Source organism: Vanrija albida, assembly GCF_041260175.1.
Source record: "Vanrija albida strain AlHP1 chromosome Unknown contig_5, whole genome shotgun sequence".
NCBI lineage: Eukaryota > Fungi > Basidiomycota > Tremellomycetes > Trichosporonales > Trichosporonaceae > Vanrija > Vanrija albida.
In genome coordinates this window covers 1093159-1110373 of record NW_027191424.1, presented here as the reverse complement: position 1 = coordinate 1110373, position 17215 = coordinate 1093159, and the positions used below count along the sequence as shown (strand labels likewise).

At 63.6% G+C, this 17215-nt stretch overlaps 5 protein-coding genes across 5 annotated transcripts; 3 read left to right on the top strand and 2 right to left on the bottom strand.

Annotated features, from left to right (window-relative positions):
• Nucleotides 1-748: 748 nt before the first annotated feature.
• GUA1 (GMP synthase (glutamine-hydrolyzing)) lies at nt 749-2513 on the top strand (the record flags this gene model as incomplete). The annotated part of the gene is made up of 4 exons (XM_069354998.1): nt 749-811; nt 858-957; nt 995-2429; nt 2498-2513. 4 exons carry the CDS (start codon nt 749-751, stop codon nt 2511-2513), a joined length of 1614 nt encoding a protein of 537 aa, XP_069207069.1.
• Nucleotides 2514-3378: 865 nt separating this feature from the next.
• On the top strand, nt 3379-4737 carry Q8F55_006538 (uncharacterized protein; the record flags this gene model as incomplete). The annotated part of the gene is made up of 2 exons (XM_069354997.1): nt 3379-3605; nt 4062-4737. 2 exons carry the CDS (start codon nt 3379-3381, stop codon nt 4735-4737), a joined length of 903 nt encoding a protein of 300 aa, XP_069207068.1.
• Nucleotides 4738-5102: 365 nt separating this feature from the next.
• Nucleotides 5103-7449, bottom strand: Q8F55_006537 (uncharacterized protein; the record flags this gene model as incomplete). The annotated part of the gene is made up of 13 exons (XM_069354996.1): nt 5103-5219; nt 5259-5314; nt 5353-5930; nt 5982-6012; nt 6064-6194; nt 6229-6372; nt 6430-6631; nt 6667-6745; nt 6831-6860; nt 6907-7001; nt 7039-7045; nt 7186-7253; nt 7290-7449. The coding sequence occupies 13 exons, from the start codon at nt 7447-7449 to the stop codon at nt 5103-5105; spliced, it is 1698 nt and encodes a 565-aa protein (XP_069207067.1).
• A 1186-nt stretch (nt 7450-8635) lies between these two features.
• On the top strand, nt 8636-9343 carry Q8F55_006536 (uncharacterized protein; the record flags this gene model as incomplete). The annotated part of the gene is made up of 2 exons (XM_069354995.1): nt 8636-9196; nt 9245-9343. 2 exons carry the CDS (start codon nt 8636-8638, stop codon nt 9341-9343), a joined length of 660 nt encoding a protein of 219 aa, XP_069207066.1.
• A 5320-nt stretch (nt 9344-14663) lies between these two features.
• Nucleotides 14664-16457, bottom strand: Q8F55_006535 (uncharacterized protein; the record flags this gene model as incomplete). The annotated part of the gene is made up of 8 exons (XM_069354994.1): nt 14664-14750; nt 15151-15226; nt 15283-15402; nt 15454-15479; nt 15557-15653; nt 15774-16079; nt 16128-16274; nt 16435-16457. 8 exons carry the CDS (start codon nt 16455-16457, stop codon nt 14664-14666), a joined length of 882 nt encoding a protein of 293 aa, XP_069207065.1.
• Nucleotides 16458-17215: the final 758 nt, after the last annotated feature.

Here is a 17215-nt window from a genome sequence, read left to right as displayed (position 1 = left end):
GGGACGGGTACGAGGGTCAGGTCAGCCAGGCAAGCGTAAACTGTCCAAAGAGGTTTGGGAGGTAGGATGAGTGGTGAGAATGGACAGGGAGGGGGCTGAGTGGCACGGCGGCGGCTGAGGCGAGGGAGGGACAACAATAATCGGCAGTTGCCAAGGGACGGACGGAATGGAACGAGGCAGGGGGGACCGGTCGAGGCGTGCAGCGTGCTGCGTCCGCGTGCCTATGTACGGCTGCTTGGCAGCTGGGTGCAGCCGGCCTGCGCTGAGTGTGTATTCTACGAGCCCGTCGTCATGGGTACGGGTCGCAGGAACGGTACGGTTGTTTCGCGGGGACCCGTCGTGGGACTGCTGCTGGGGTGGCGTGGTGGAATGGCAGCGTCAGGGCCAGCGGGGGGCGGGGGATGAGGCAAGCTGGTCCAGGCGGGGAGGGCCAGCACAGAGGGGAGGCAGATGCATCACGGCTCGCTCGCATTCTGTCTGACGGGCAGGCACGCCCAACACGGCGACGATCGCTAGGCCAGGGCCCTGGCTGCTGGCTGCTGGCTGGCGCACGGACAGATTGCCACGCGCCGCCCACGCGGCTTATCATTACCCCCGAGCTGATCGGCTCTGTGCATGACACACACCACACGTCATTCCCCTCCACCACTCTAGTCAAGATTTCTGGTCCAACTTATCTTTCGGCCCACCTCGTCGAGATCACGTCGGTCCACCCCATCCCATCTCACACCACACCACCTCGCTCAACATGGCGTCCGCCGAGATCCACGACCTCTACGACTCGATCCTCATCCTCGACTTTGGATCGCAGGTGGGTTGCGGCTTGCTCCGACGCCCCAAGCCACTAACCCGCCCAGTACTCGCACCTCATCACCCGACGATGCCGTGAGCTCAACGTCTACTGCGAGATGCTGCCGTGCACGCAGAAGATGGCCGACCTCAAGTGGAAGCCCAAGGGTGGGTTGTGGCGCTGTGTAACGCGCTAACGCCGCAGGCATCATCCTCTCGGGCTCGCCCTACTCTGTGTACGCGCCCGACGCGCCGCACGTCGACCCCGCCGTCTTCACTGCCGGCGTGCCTGTCCTCGGCATCTGCTACGGCCTGCAGGAGATTGCGTCGACCCACGGCGGCAAGGTCGAGGCGCACACGCACCGCGAGTACGGCTCGGCCCACATCCAGGTCGTCAAGACGGGCAACAAGAACGCCGACGCCCTCTTCGAGGGCATCGAGGCCGGCCCAGAGGGTATCCAGGTCTGGATGTCGCACGGCGACCAGCTCGCGTCGCTGCCCCCCAACTTTTTGACGGTTGCCTCGACCCCCACGTCGCCGTGGACCGCCATTGCCCACGAGTCGCAGCAGATCTACGGCGTCCAGTTCCACCCCGAGGTCACGCACTCGCCCCGCGGCAAGGAGGTCATTGGCGCGTTCGTCCACAACGTGTGCGGCATCAAGGGCGGATGGAGCATGGAGACGTTTATCCCCAAGGAGATTGCGCGTATCCGTGAGATCTGCGGCGACAAGGGCCAGGTTATCGGCGCCGTCTCGGGCGGTGTCGACTCGTCGGTCGCGGCCAAGATCATGCACGAGGCCATCGGCGACCGCTTCCACGCCATCATGGTCGACAACGGTGTCCTCCGTCTCGACGAGGCCAAGAAGGTCAAGAAGATGCTGGTCGAGGACCTCGGCGTCAACCTTACCGTTGTCGACGCGTCCGACCTCTTCCTCGAGCGCCTCCAGGGTGTCGAGGACCCCGAGAAGAAGCGCAAGATTATCGGCAACACGTTCATCGAGGTCTTCGAGGCTGAGGCCGCCAAGATTGAGGAGACCTGCGCCGCCGACAAGTCCAAGGGCCCCATCGAGTGGCTCCTCCAGGGCACGCTCTACCCCGACGTTATCGAGTCGATCTCGTTCAAGGGCCCCTCGGCCACCATCAAGACGCACCACAACGTCGGTGGTCTCCTCGACGACATGAAGCTCAAGCTCATCGAGCCCCTCCGCGAGCTCTTCAAGGACGAGGTCCGCGCCCTCGGCCGTCTCCTCGGCATCCCCGCCCACCTCGTCGGCCGCCACCCCTTCCCCGGCCCCGGTCTTGCCATCCGCATCCTCGGCGAGGTCACGCGCGACCAGATCAAGATTCTCCAGCTCGCCGACGAGATCTACATTGAGGAGATCCGCGCCGCCGGTCTCTACGACCAGATCTCCCAGGCCTTCGCCGCCCTCCTCCCCGTCAAGGCCGTCGGTGTCATGGGCGACGCCCGCACCTACGAGCAGGTCGTTGCCCTCCGCGCCGTGTCGACCGAGGACTTTATGACTGCCGACTGGTTCGTGTTCCCCCCGCAGGTCCTCAAGAAGATTTCGTCGCGCATCACCAACGAGGTCCGTGGCATCAACCGTGTCACGTATGACATTACCTCGAAGCCTCCCGGAACGTGAGTCACGAGCGAGGCGCGCAGCGCCGAGCGGCCCCCCGCTTCTGTCCAATACTAACCTCCCCCAGTGTCGAGTGGCTCTAAACGATTACGGACAGCACTTGTATAGTTTCGAATGCATTTATCACGGTAGCGGTGGGCCGGTGGGCCGGGCAGGACCGCAACCCGAGAGCGGGAGGCAGGGGTCGGGTGCGGCAAAGACCGGCTGCTCGCGTCCGACTTGGCTGATTCGAGACGTCGACGGCGGCGAGGGCGCGTCGTCGTCGTCGTCACGGCGTCACCGATTGTCCGCCACGCCCGCCGCCCTCGCCCTCTGCTTCTCTCGTCCATCGCGCCGATCCCACGGCGTCACGACGACTGCGTGCTGCGCCCGCTGTCCGAGTCGCAGCTGCGGCGTGACGGCGCGACGATCAGCGAGGACAGGCGCGAGGGGGATCGGCGCGAAGCACGGCCGCTGCGGCGCGGCTGCCTCGTGTCGGCCTGGCCCGGCCCGCCTGGTGTGGCTAGCTTGCTCGCTTGGCCTCGCTGGCGCTGGCTCTCGAGGATAAAAGGTGGCATTGCGCTGCCTGCTCTTCACTCCTCCCACTCGCTTACTCACTCACCACACTTCACTCGGCCGACCTCGACGTCGACCTCCCACGCCCCACCCCTCGCCATGCTCGTCGCCCGCGCCCGCGCCCCCGGGCGCTGGCAGCGATACGGGCGTGAGTGAGCGGGCGAGGGCGTGGCCGTCTTCGCCATGCTCCGCCCCGAGCCCTCGCACGCGGTTATACACCCCCCCTCGCCACCTGGCCTCTTCCCACCCGCCATGCACGCAGCGGACAGCGCCGCCGCCGCGGGGTTCATAAGGCGCACGCTGGGGCTCTTGTCGCCCACCAACGCTCCTCCTCCTCCAGCCTCACCTCCTCCAACCGCACCTCCCCCAGCCCCACCCCCCGCCAACGCAGCAATGTCCAAGCCCGCCACCCCCGCCACCGCACCCAAGGCCAAGGGCCCCGTCGTGCTCGACGACGGCGCAAAGGCCCACGACTCGACGACGGTGTACGACTCGGCGTCGACCACGAGCTCCAACGTGCTCGAGCCGCGCACCTACATCGACCCGGCGGCCGACGTCGTGCTCCGCTCGACTGACGGCCGCGAGTTTCGCGTGTGGAGCTACTTTCTTAGGGCCAACTCGTGAGTACTTGTACTCACTGTGAGCGCGGCATCCAACGGCCTCGCAGGTGCGAGGCCGTTTCGGGGGGGCGGCGTGGCGCTTCTGCGTCCACTTGTTCATCCCCTCCCATTCCACCAGGTGGTGGAGTGGGGGCACCGTCGCACAGGTGCCAACAAAGATCTCTCGTGAGCAACGTAGCCACGCCGAGATACCGACTCCTGTGCGCGGGTTGTAACCCGCCACGGAAACATCGGCCGTTCAAGGTGTTGAAACCTCGCTCGGCCAATCTTAGCTCCCGATGGTGACCATCGGGGCGCTGGTGCGGTGCAAGGCTAGTCAGCCTTGCACTGCTCGTCGGTCGCCACATGGCCACCTGGCCATGTGGCACCACCCCCAGCTCCAAGCTGTCGAGCAGCTTGGAGTTGGATCTCTGCCCCCTTCCTGCGGATAGGCGGCACCGGATGCTGACGCCACAGTACCGTCCTTCGCGAGACACTCGCGGGCGCTCATGACGACGTGATCCAGCTCGACGCCCACCGCAAGATTGTCAAGATGTGGCTCGACCTCATGAACATCCGCGACGACGTCAACGTCCACGGCAACCTCGTGTTTGTCGTCCACAAGGCGCTGCTCAAGTTCTGCGACGACCTCGGCAGCAAGGCCGTCGCCGAGCGCGCCCTCTCAGCCCTCATCATGGTCGTGCACAAGGACCCGTGGGGCCTCTTCCTCCTCGCCTCGCAGCGCAACCACGTCCCGCTCGCCAAGACGGCCCTCCAGCACCTCGGCTCGCTCGAGCGCCAGCAGAAGCTCCACGACAGCGACACGGACGAGGGCCGCCGCGAGGTCAAGGTGCAGCACGGTGCCGTCGCCAATGGCCACGCCGCGGCCAACGGGCACATCCAGTACAAGGCCAATGGCAACCTTGCCGTTGCTAGCCCCAAGCGCCCCCTCAAGGCAAAGTACAAGGCCAAGTACCCTGCGCCCGCGCCGATTCCCAAGGTCTCGGACCTCACGCCCGAAAACATTGGCAACGTCGGCGTTCCGTTCATGCTCGGCCTCTTCAACGCCGCGCTCGACCAGCGCGGCGTCGTCGAGCACCCCGGCGCTGTGGGCTGGAACGAGATTTCTGAGAAGTGGGAGCCCGTCTACTAGGCCGTGTTAGGGTTCCAGATCCACTAGTCATACGCCCTCCTTCTCGTAGCCGCTGTCAGCAGGGGTGAATAATCATTAGTATGGGGGTGTTTATAGTTATTGGGAATGCACGAGCGCGTAAAGTCATGCTGGGCAGTGTTGGCGGGCGTCGGGCGGTGGGTGGCAACTCACATCTCGAAAGTGGCGGTCCTCACGCCCCCCGTCGCTGCGCCCGCCCTTCGCACGCATTCTCCTGGCATCGCAACTATTAGATGGGTGGGATTGCAGGCGTCGACCTCTCCTGCTAGTTGATACAACATGGTGACTGACGAGCCGGTGGACAGCGGCCAGCAGCGTCTCTATTGGCGCTTCTCGCACGCTCGCACTCAATGAGTGATGACCCTCCAGACTTTGCCGTACCACGTCGTCGGCTCGGGCTCCTCGGTAATGTCCCAGGGGTTGATGATGTTGGACGTGAGGTCGGCCTCGGCGGGGTTGACCATCTGGCGCGGGGTGAGCCACGTTCTCTGCCACACACGCACCTTTGACCGCTTGACGACCTTGTACCCGACATACGGGATGAGGTAGAGCACGAAGCCTGGGTCCATCAGCAACGATCGCGACACGCCCACTCACTGATGTACGTTGCGACGAAATCCGCGCCGCTCCACCGGCCCTTGAGGAACACGGGGAAGCCCTGGAAGATGCACACGATGATGCAGAAGACGACGGCAAACCAGGCCGCGTACGGCTGGAAGCGGCCGTACCAGACCAGCGTGCGGCGGCTGATGTCCTGCGCCTTCATGGCCTTGTGGAAGCGGAGGTAGGTGAAGGCAAGCAGGCCCCAGTTCATAATGTTGTTGAGGGCGATGAGGTTCTTGAGCCACTGGAACGCCTGGCTCGCGCCGCCCGAGCCGACCGACAGGAAGGCGAGCAGGCCGAGCGGGGCAGAGCACAGCACGGCCATGAGCGGGACGCCGTGCCGCGTCGTCTTGGTGATGAACGCCGGTGCCTGCTTGTTGAGCGCCATGCCGCGGATCGTGCGCGCCGCAATGTACAGGTACGTGTTGCCTGCCGACAGGGCCGAGGTGATGATGGCCGCGTTGATGATGGACGGGAGCGCCTTGATGCCGGCGGTTTTGATCGCGATGACCCAGGGCGACGAACTGGCGTTGCCCTTGCCGTTGACGAGGTCGGGGTGGTTGTAGGGCACGCTGGGGTGGGGTCAGTAGGTGGATCGGGTTGGGAGACCAGGCTCGACTCACATCATGCCGATCATGAGCGAGCCGCCAATGTCTGCGGGTCGTCAGCGCTGCCTTCTCGTCCCCGCCCCCACAGCCCACTCACAGAAGAAGAGCTGGCGATACACGAACAAGCGCACGTTCTTGGGGATCTGCCGTGACGGGTTCTTGGCCTCAGCACCGGCGAGCACGATGACCTCGGTGCCGCCGTACGCAAAGGCGGCGTTGGTGAGCGAGCTGCGGCGTCAGCGATACCCACGTGCGTACGCACTAGAAGAAGCCGAGGAACTCGCCCAGCGACCCGGGGATGCCGTTGAAGTGGTTGAAGGCGCCGGGGTTCTTCCAGTACTCGAATCCGCGGCGGTGGCGGTCCGGTGCGCCGCCGAGCGTGATGACGAGGCCGCAGATCATGAGGCTGGGCACAGGGTCAGCGGGCTTGTCGCCTGTCTCGGCGACACTCGACTCGACTCACCCGACCAGCGTGATCACCTTGATGCACGCCGTGGCCACCTCGGCCTCGCCGTACCAGTTGACCGGGAGCATGTTGAAGAACCAGATGACGGCGAGCGCGATGGCGATCCACGCCGCGGCGTTGACGCTCGTGATCCAGTACTCGACGAGGATGCCGATGGCCGTGCACTCTACGGCGACCGAGATGGCCATGTTGAGCCAATCTGGGGTCAGCGAGCCTCGCTCGTTGGCAGCTCACATGTCCAGCCGATCGTGAAGCCGATGGCGGGGTCGACAAAGCGCGTGCCCATCCCCGGGAAGCTCGCGTCGACCGGGTACTGGGGTTATCAGTACGTGATGCCAGGCCGCCGACCCTCGTCGGCAGGGACACCATTCAGCCACTGCTCGCAGGTAGGGCCCTACCTTTGTCACAATCTCGCCGATAGATTGGATCTGTTGTCGTCGTCAGCCAAGCGCACGCACGCCCAGGGACACTCACGACCGACCACACCAGCACTCCGGTGATGGCGAACGAGAGGAAGATGCCGGCCGGGCCGGCGTTGGCCAGCGACTGGCCGATACCGACAAACAGGCCTGTGGTCAGCGCCAGTGGCGAGGAGCGTCTACCCACCGACACCCTGGAGGAGGTTAGCAACGTCTCGGGCGGAGGGAAGGGGATCATCGGTCTTCGTCGTCACACCATCCTCCTCTCTTCCAAACAACCCCAGCTCTCCTCCAACGTCCTCGGCGCCGCTCTCGCATGCAGGTGAGCACTCACAATTCCGCCGCCGAATCCGATGAAGGAGATGTGCCGCGACGTGAGCGCGCGCTTGAGGCCCTGCTCATCTGCGCGATGTCAGCGCGGCCTGGGGCGAGACGTACGAGACTCGTTGAACTCGCCGCCCGCCTCAGCGGTCTTGGCCGTGCCGCCGTTGCCGTTGGCCGCATATGCCGGGTTGGCGAACTCGCTCGTGTCGCCGAGGCTGAGGTCGCCGAAGCCAAAGTCGTCCTTGACGTCCGTGTCCTTCTCGTTGCCGTTCATGATGCCAGGTCGTTCAAGAGACGTGTGGATGGACGGTTGTGAATGGATGTCGATGTGGGGCGGCGGCGGGTGTGGGTTGGCCCTCGAGTTGCCGAGCGAGCATGCCCACCGACCCAGTTACTGCTGCCGCAGCCGTCGAGCCCAGTTGGCCAGGTGCTTCAGGTGCCAGGTGCGGCCCAAGTCTCTCGCTCGCTCGCTCGTGCGTGCGCCAGGAACGGCCCCGCGGGATCTTCGTCAGATGACACAAACAACGGCCAGCGGCGGCGGCTGATGTGATGCTTTGCTCCTCTGCTTGCTTGCCATCTCCACGCGCCTATCCACTCCTCCCAGACTAAATGCATGCTGTGTTGCCATCGACAATGCCACTGTGCAGCTCATCGATGCATCCTCGTCCACCAGCAACAGCTACGACCGTGTCTCAAGCAGCATCCACCGCCAAGCCCAAGCCCACGTTCCAGATCACCCTCCCCTCCCCTCCCCCTCCCCCCGCACGCAGGGTCGGCTCACGGATAATCCCTCGCCCTCATTGGCAGTGGGCGTGCCGCGGCGTTGACCGTGGCCAGCGGATGAACGTGAAACCTGGCAGGCAGCACCACACCCACGACGCTCTGCTCGCGAGCACAACCGCACACACGCACGTCCACAAGCGGCGGTCCCTCTTCGCCTCCGCTGCGGCCGGCGGGGTTCGGCGCCAAGCTTGCATGTGCACACTGGCCTGGCCACGGATGCGAGGCGAGGCGAGATTGGCACAGCATGGCTCGTGGCCCACTCGCTGTCGCTGCGCTGCCGTTGTCCTTGGGCCGTGCGCTGGTGCTGCAGACTGCCGTGCCTGTGCTGCCCTCTGGGTCTGCGAGTATGCATGCTCCAGAGCTTGCCAAAGGACGCAAGGGAGGGAGGGAGCCCTGCCAGAAGAGGATTAGGACACAAGGGCATTCCTAATCACCCACGTGACTCGGATTAGAAGCCTTTGGCTCGTATTAGATCTCGTCAGCTGGCCCCGGCGGGATCAAATTCCCCCGACCATCCGCTGCCCGCCGCCGGCAACTGTCGGAACCGTGCTCAACCTCGCTCTGCTCCGACGACATTTCCTGTAACCCACCGCGGCGACAGCGACAACGACGACGGCCGCTCCGAGCAAGCGAGCGGCGACACCCCCACCCCCTTTCCGCCCCCTGCCCCCGCCAACATGTCGCGCGCAGCGCGCCTCGGCGACAAGGTGCGCGGATACGGCTGGGATCTTCGGTACCGCGCGCTGCCCGTGTGCAAGTATGTGGTCCAGGCGTTTGCGTTCGTCCACCTCGTCACCGAGGTCGCCGTGACGGCCGTGCCGTGCAGCGGCACGAGCATGCTCCCGTCCCTGTCGGTCGACGGCGACGTCATTGTCCACGCGCCGCTCGCGTACTGGCGCTCACTGATGCCGTGGGGCCCGCGCTTCGTCATGCCCAAGCACGGCGAGCTCGTCGTCGCGACCAACCCCAACGACTTTCGCGGCACCGTGTGCAAGCGCGTGATCGGCCTCCCCGGAGACATTGTCGAGTACGACCCGCGGCGCGGCGACGTGACGTGGTCCAACGGCTCGCTCGTGCCCCAGCTCGAGGCGGACAAGCGCAAGGAAAAGGGCCTCACGTTTGTCAAGGTGCCCAAGGGCCACGTGTGGCTCAGCGGCGACAACCTGTCCAACTCGACCGACTCGAGAGACTATGGGCCGATGCCGATAGCCATGGTGCGCGGCAAGGTGCTCACGATTGTGAGTTGTGGCCTGGGCGAGGTTTGGACGACGCGGCTGACTGTGCAGTTGACGGACAGGGGCAGAAAGCCAGTGGTGACGACTGTCACTGAGTTGGGACCGTCGCCCGACCCAGCCAGCTTGAGGGACAGAAAATCGCGACAATAGAGATCGTGCGAGCTCGACCGACAGAAAAATCTCGGCACTTGTGATCGTGCAGGCAGCGGGCTGTTTGCCTCGGAATGACGAGTTCCAACAAACCTCCGTGTCTCACTCCTCGACACCCCTCGCCGCACCCTTGCCTTGGAACCGGCTAGTACAGCAGTGATTGCTGGAACCCTGCCCCGATCATGTCGAGCGCCACCGTCAAGCCACACGCCGCCCCGCACCCCGCCCATTGAGGCCGGCCCACCATACCCAGCACTGATATTCCTCACTGTACACCTAGCTAGCATGTACTGTATGGCCCAGTCCAGTCCAGTCCACTAGTGCATCGATCAAGCTCCCGCGAATCTCGTGTCTCCGATCAGTATTCGCGGGTGCTAGTGTGTCGACAGTCAGAGAGCGGAGAGCGGAATTTGGCCCCGATCGCCTCCCGAGATGGGCTTCCGCCACGGTCCTCGAGTCGTGTGGTGTGCGTCGTGTCGTGATGCGTGCCGTCTCGTGCCGGCCACAGTGTGCGGGGTGGGCGTGGGCGGGTTCCAGCACTCTGGTACTCTGGACCGCCTGCGGCGTCTTGCGTATCCCTGGCCAAGGCGGCCCCCGACAACCGTCACCTCCGTTGGAGCCTCGTCCTAGCGACGGGAGCGTGGGCCCAGCGCGATAACCCGCTATCGCGGGGCTAGGCCTCGTGCAGCCGGTTCCACCGATGTGGTTTCGCCGGTCGTGTGCATGCACATGGGCACGGATGTCGGGGCCGCAGGTGCATGGCAGTGGCGGTGGGGCCGGCGGGGCTCGCCGCCGCAGTCGGCGCCGAGATTGCTCGGCGGCCCCGCTCTCCTCTCCGCCGAGTCGACCCGTGGCGCGTAGCGCGCCGCGGCCACGCCAGCTCGCCGCGGCCAGTGGAGCCAGCCGGCGCGTGGCATAGCTTACTACCGTGCGGGTTCGGTGCGGATCTGGAACGCCAGCCCCGCCAGCCCAAGGAAGTGGCAATCGCACCGCGCCAGCCACGCAATTCGCATGTCCGAAACCGCGGACCGCGGCAGGTAGCGCTCGCGGGGTTCGCAGCTTGCGGCTCCACGAGCGGCGTGGCGCGTGGAGCGGGGGTGGGGCAGGACGAGGCGAGCCATTGTGGGTTGTGGCGCGTTGTCCAGGCGAGCACACGCTCGTCGGGCGCGGGCGGATACTCCGGCGCGGGCGACATCTTGAGCGACGGGGGCCGTGGTGCTTGAGGGCGGGGCCGTGGCGCTTGTGGCGGCTCATCGGACGGGCGGGAATGGCCCAGGCGCGGCTGAAGTGATGGCCGGGCAGTTGTGGGACGGTCGGGCGCCGGTGGAGAGGGGCACTATGCCTGTCGAACGAGGCAGTGGCGGGGGAAGGGCGCCGCCTGGCGAGGGACAATGGCTGTCGGGGGCCGCCATAGTTGACCCGGAATGATGGTTATCCCAGAATTGATGTTCTCACGCACGTACTGTGCGTTGGGGGACAACCCCGTGGGCGGTACGTGGAGGGGGCGACATATGGTGACATCAGGATGAGGGGGGGGGGCTCCGGTCCGTCGTGGCGGATAACTCGTAGGTCGTAGGTTGAGAGCGAGGCGGAGGGAGCGACGCTGGAGGTTGCGACGGCTCGCCCTGTTTCTCGGCTTTCGTCCTCTCTCCTCGGTTGTCCACCTTGTCCAGCTTCACGTTGTCCAGGTGGACCAGGTTGCACAGCCCGTCAGACCAAGTTGTAAGCTTGTCCAGGTTAAGCTTTCCAAGTCGCCAGCTCAGCAAGGCACTGGATGTGGCTGCGTCGTCAAGGTCAACCCGCTCGAGAAGACATCAAACTCCATAGGCACACGACACATCGTCGAATCCGACGGATCTTTCATCGAGGCATAGCCGTGGCTACGCTCGACGCCAAATCGTGGCCACCCAGTCCAGTGGTCAGCCGACATGGTCAGCGCGTCTTGCAATGAGCAAGTAAGACGTCCAGGCGCGTGTTTTATCTGACAGGTAAGATCAACACTGACAGCGGGGTACCAGAAATGTCGACCACACTGCACGCGCCCAGCGCCCAGCGCCACCAAGCAAGCGTGTGGTCACCACTTCTGGTACCCCGCCCCCACTGTCCTTCTCACCCTGTTGGCGAGGGATGAGAGCCCACCCCTCAGACCTCGCGCGAGACGGTAAAGCGCCGCCTTCGACTGGGTCGGGCGCCCTCGTCGGTCGTTGGGCATCGCGCCGAGTTCATATTGGCCACCCAGCCCCAGGCTGCCCGAGCCGTCGACCCGTCGACTGGGAACCACACTCGACAGATCGCAGCAGTATGCAGATCGCAGCAGTATGCAGATCGCAGCAGTATGCAGATCTGATGTCAGTATGCAGATCTGATGTCAGTATGCAGATCTGAAGGCACCCGCCCAAGTTGCCGGCGCATACCTCGCGAGTCGATCCGCCGTCGATGCCGTACGCTGCGTTGGTGGCGAGTTCAGTTCTGCCTGCCGTTCAGTATGAGCCGCGGCAAGAATGCCTCTCTCGTCTGGCAGTTAGCATGTCAGTAACCGCTAACATGATCAGAACCAGGCCACCGCCTTCTTGCGACCGCACGCCTCGTCCCAGCCGGGGCGTGGAGCCATGGCCACGGCGGCCACACGTCCACCGCCACGGGAAAGACTGCCCCGACCAGCGCCACGCCAAGTGGCCCGGTCACGCCGGGCGAGACGGTCTCGTCACCAGGTGCCACACCACTCCCACAAGCGAGGTGGAGCCGGCCGGCCGGCCTGGCCGCCACGCTGCTTGCGTCACCAAAGGCCACATTCGCTTAAACATTCCGCGCGCACGGGTCGAGCTTAAAGAGGTCTCGCTGGCCGCCACGCGCCACTGTCGTCAATGCCGGCGTCGGGAGCATCAACCTCGTGCGGGCAGGTGCCGTCGGTCCGAGGGGTGGGTCGCCAGGCCCTCTCCAGAACGAGCAAGTGCCGCCGACGACGGCCAGCTATTTGCGAGCTGGCGTGCCCCGGCCGCCCTGGGATCGCAGGGATGCCTCCGAGCCGAACAGACCCCGAGGCGTTGTTTGTTGATCCCAGAGGCGGCCTACTCGACCACGACCACCTGCTGATGAGGGAGGCGCCTGCAACTCCCGGAACGAGACGCGCGCGTCACGCTGGCGCAGTATCTGTCTGATATGTCATTTTTCGGGCGGAAAGAACGGACGTGGTGGGAATTTGTAGTCTGGCGGCTGGGATTTGTAGAATGGCGAGTATTTGTAGGAGCAAAACACGCCAAAGTGGCCACGTCTCGTCCGGGCAGCGGTGCAGCGGGCACGGCGCAGTCGGCCATGCCTCAAGATGCTGCAAGACGATGCTGCGTTGGCGATGCTGCTGCGGACCGCTCTCCCCTTGCGATGCTAGGCCATGCGCGATCCCAGTCGGCCCCCTTGCCATGCTTGAGTGTGGCCTTCGGCGGTCCTCGGCGGCCCTCGGCCGCCAGCTTGCACTTTGGGGATGCGTCCTTCCTTGCCTTGGCCTCTCCTCTGGGTGCGCAACTCTCACGTCTCGTCGCGGGTCGCCGTCCGCCTTGCCTTTGGACGAGCAGGAAGAGAGGAAGGAAAGGAGGTAGGGACAGACGCAAGGGGGACCGAGAGGGCCACTCTGCAACACCCGATCTGCACCCACCGTCGTCGCCTCGGCCGCCTCGTCCTCTGCCTCCGCAGTCGTGCCCACCAGCGACGGCCCGCCCTAAGTACGCAACGCGTCGTGCTCCGTCTGCCCTGCTGCGAGCTGGATGCTCACTTGCTCACCCACCCACCCCCTTATAACATGCACGTAGGCTCCGATGAACACGGCGCAGCTTGACGCGTGACCCGCTGGCCGCTGGCCGACCCACGAACATCCCACGCCGGTCATGCATGGCAGAGTCGGCACGGCGTGCTGGTGGCATCGGATTGGCAGCGGATTGGCTGGCTACCAAACACCTGCTCCCTGCGCGACAGGCCCCGCAATTCTAAACTACGTCCGAGGCATGCCGTATCGATGCCGAAACGGTGGTGACCGCCGCTAGCTCTCCCCTTGATGCTGGGGCATGCCAATCAGCAGGCACCCCCACGCCGGATAATTCCACAATGACGGCATCGTCATCATCAGCAAATCGAATGCGATCACGCACTCCAAGTCCCAGCTCTGCCGCGCGCAGCCGGTCTGTGAGCTGAGACAGCGTTGGGTAACACACAAGATCTCTGCCTCACCCCCTCCTACCAACGTGAGCTCCTGGAGAATCCACTCCTCGCTCCCACAGTCGTCCGGCCTGAAAAACCGGTCGGGGGCGAGGGGTTGAAACCGACCCGACAGTCTGCATTGATTCCTGAGATGCCGATGCGTATAAGCTGTGATTCATCCCGCTTTCCAGGTCCCCAACGGAAGACATAAAACGGTCTTCAAGACGCGCGGCAATTTACCACGACGAATGTTGTTTCGGCAAAGATATTGCCGGCCTCTTTTGGCGACGGCCATCGCTCCCTGCTCCACACTTGGCCAGTTGTTCGCTGGGTTCCTATGCATTGTGTATGGTAGGTATCAAGTCATGTGGTGCGGGGAGGTCACGCGGGGTTGGCATTATGATAGTGGTTTGATTTAGTAAACGACGGGAGCTCTGCTGTTTGATTATGATGACACTGGCCAGCAACGACATTGTAACTCGCGGTCTCTCGCCGGGATGATTGCTACATCTGGATGGTGGGTCGGTCGTCTCGTTCCTTGAGTGTCGATGTCGTTGACGGATGCACCGCTTCTGTTCCTAACGCATTGTCGAATACCTTCGCGCTGTTAGCACCAGTTCCCGCATTGCCACGCATTGACACGGCGCCTCACTGGCTCCGAGAGTGACATACCCGGCTTCCAGTGATCCAGTCAACTGGGCGAGCATGGGGCGCCCCAGTTCCGCGTCTCGAGCTAGTACTGCACTTGGCCCCTTCCGACAGGCGCCAGTTTGCCTATACGGAAGGACGAGGTTGACAAGCACGGCGGCGTTTGATCGGTGTTCTGCTCTGTCGGAATCGGCCGAGTTATAGGAACGGGCACGGGGACCTAGGTGGCGTTGCTGGGGGTGCCGCAGTTGGCGCACGTACGTCGAGTGGGCGTCTTGTTGGAACAGGGTAGCGGATGGCGTGGCTCAAAAGCCGCCAAACCAGAGAGAGAGAGGCGAGGTCGGGACGAGGTCGGAAGCGCGAGTGGGGGCGTCCGGCTGCACTGGCGCCGCCGCCGCCGTCGCCGCCTCCGCCTCACTTGGTAGTGGCGTGAACCAAGGAACGATCTAAGGTAACCAGGGACGGGTCCGGTCGACCCGCGTTATTAATGATGTGGTGGTGGTTTCGCAGCCTCTGGCTGGAACGTGGCTGACGATGGTGATGCTGGAGGCGACACTGCTTGGCGTTCATTCTGTACCGTCATTGTCAGCAAGAAGTGCAGACGTCGGCGAGACTGGGAGGAGGGGAGGGGAGGAGACTGCAGTGTGACGTCGTCGGCTGGTGACTAGGGCACCAGGGGGGGCCAGGGGAACGGATGTTGACGTGTGACAGGGTCGCTGACCTGGCACAGATACTCCGCTGCCGTAAATCCCTGTGGCGGAAGTGGTAGCTGGGGAAACATGCGTGTGTGCAAACCCTGGTCAGATCTCTTGGACATTCACGACTTGTCATTCAACCTCCCCTGGCCGCCGTCGTATGAGCGGAGAGGATGGGATGGTGCCGCACAGCTACACCAGGTAGCGAACAAGCACACACGCACAATCACACAACGGTGGGGTGAGAAGGGGGCAGGTAGAGGATGAGAACCGTACCTTTCGGGTGTTAAGCTTGTACCCCTGGCGGGCGAAATGCTCCGCTAGTTCTGTTGGCTTTGGCAGACCAGGAAAACTTGTGCCCGCTGTCAGCAATGTCTCAACACTTGGAGTAAAAGCGGCAATGCGTACTTGCGCGGGGAATAGACCTTGAAGTCGGCACTCTGACACTCGACGAGTGGTGGGATAGGTTCGCTGTTGGCCCCGGTCCCGATGGCAGTCATATCGAAACAACGGAATCGCAGAGAGTAGCTGTGGATGTGGTTAGTACGACAGGTGTGGCCTGGGCGCGGGGATTCATACCTTCCCTCGTTTCTAATGGACAAGTCCTGGGTCACGCATCAGTTGTGATCGGTCGGCCCGACGACTGCAAACGCGGGTGGTGTGCGTGGGAACGAGCACTCACCGTGAAGAGGAACCAGAGGCCTACGCCACCTTCCATTGCGGGGACGCGAACTCCAGCCACATGCAAGTTACCGTAGAGGTTCCGCCCAGGTACCACTCTGCGAGAGCCGCTGCCAGGTCTGTCACCAAGCGGCTCGGAATGCGTTACTCTGCCCGAGCCCCCTCTGCTGCCTCTGCTGCCTCTACTGCTTGCTTGAGACGGCGGACGCGTGGCTGACGAAGGTCGGTCGTCGGGGATGCCGTCGATGTCGTCCATTCGGGGCTGGTGATTTAGCGGAGGTGTTGGAGTGTATCGAGGGTCCAGAGCGTCACGGTCGTCCTGGGGTGAAGCTGACACTGTGCCGGGAGAGCGCTTGATGTATCCGTCCTGTGCTAGTCGTGCTGGAGAGGGTGTTCGCCGCTTTGGTGATGCTGTTTCTCTCAATGGCACTGGAAAGTTTGAGGATTCAGACTGCGCTGGTGTTGGCTGTCGCTGCGAGGAGAAGAGCTCTGCGGCGCAGACGATATGAGAGACCTCGATGTCTCTGCAAGACCGCTGTCAGCACTGGCATGAAGCCGCCATGGCGACTCACGCTGGGTCCACGGCCACGCCTGGCGCTGTTGAGTGGGCATGTTCACGAATCCACAGACGAACGATCGGACTTGGGGCAAGCGGGCGACGATCCTTTTCAGTCTTGCGGCGGCCATGCACAGGCTCTTGGGCGACGTCGAGCCAGAAACTGTTGTCATTAGTGGGTTGTGATTGAATAGGTTGAATAGGTTAGATGATCCGAGACTCGGTGTGCCTCGAAAGGGCCCATTCATGCCTCGTTGGGAGGCGCTGAACACGATCGACGCACGCATGGGCGGGGCGTGCTTGCCCACCTCCTCACTACTTACCTCATGTATCTCCCTGCAAACATGCCAGATCTGATGAGTGTGACCGGTGTCCATTCACCACCAGTGTCCAAACGTCCTCGCGATGGTCCCGGGGTTGGAAGGTCGGATGCTGTTGACGGACGTTCTGTCGCCGACTTCCCGACGGAACGCGGTGTGGCAGACCGCGGGCGAGAATTGGGCATGGCGCGCAGCTGTTGGGCTGCGCGCGTGGGGCGTGGGCGCGATCCAAGTGATTATAGTGGGGGGAGGTGGAGAGGAAGCGCGCCAGACCCTAGTAGACGTGTGGTGAGCTCAAGTGTCCTCGCTGCCGACTTGACATTGACGGTGGTGGGTACGAATGTGGGGTGGGCGATTGCGGCGGTGGTGGCGTATGGGGTGCTCAGGGGTAGTGGCAGCGCCGTACAAAGTAGGCTTGGTCGTGGGTGGGCCGTCGTTGCAGTCGTTAAATTGATGGATTATTGATGACGTGGGAGCGTGGCGGGATGGGTGGTTGAAGTACGCCAAAGACCAAGTGGTTGCACTCCAGGATTTGTTGGCGGCTGCTGTCGACCGTGTCGCAGTGGCGTCCAGGCAGAAACTTGAGAATGACGGTCGAGTACAGAAGTGGAAGCGGAATACGTAAGGGCAAGTGAAATGTATCCAGGGGTGGTGGGGTTGAAAGAGGCGAGCGAGCAACTGAGGACGAGGAAGAGGCGAGGTAGGGCCGAGGGGGGGAGCGGGGGTACAACGACCGAGGTTCAGGTCGCGGCTATGGCCAGGACAGGTGAGATAAAGTTACAGC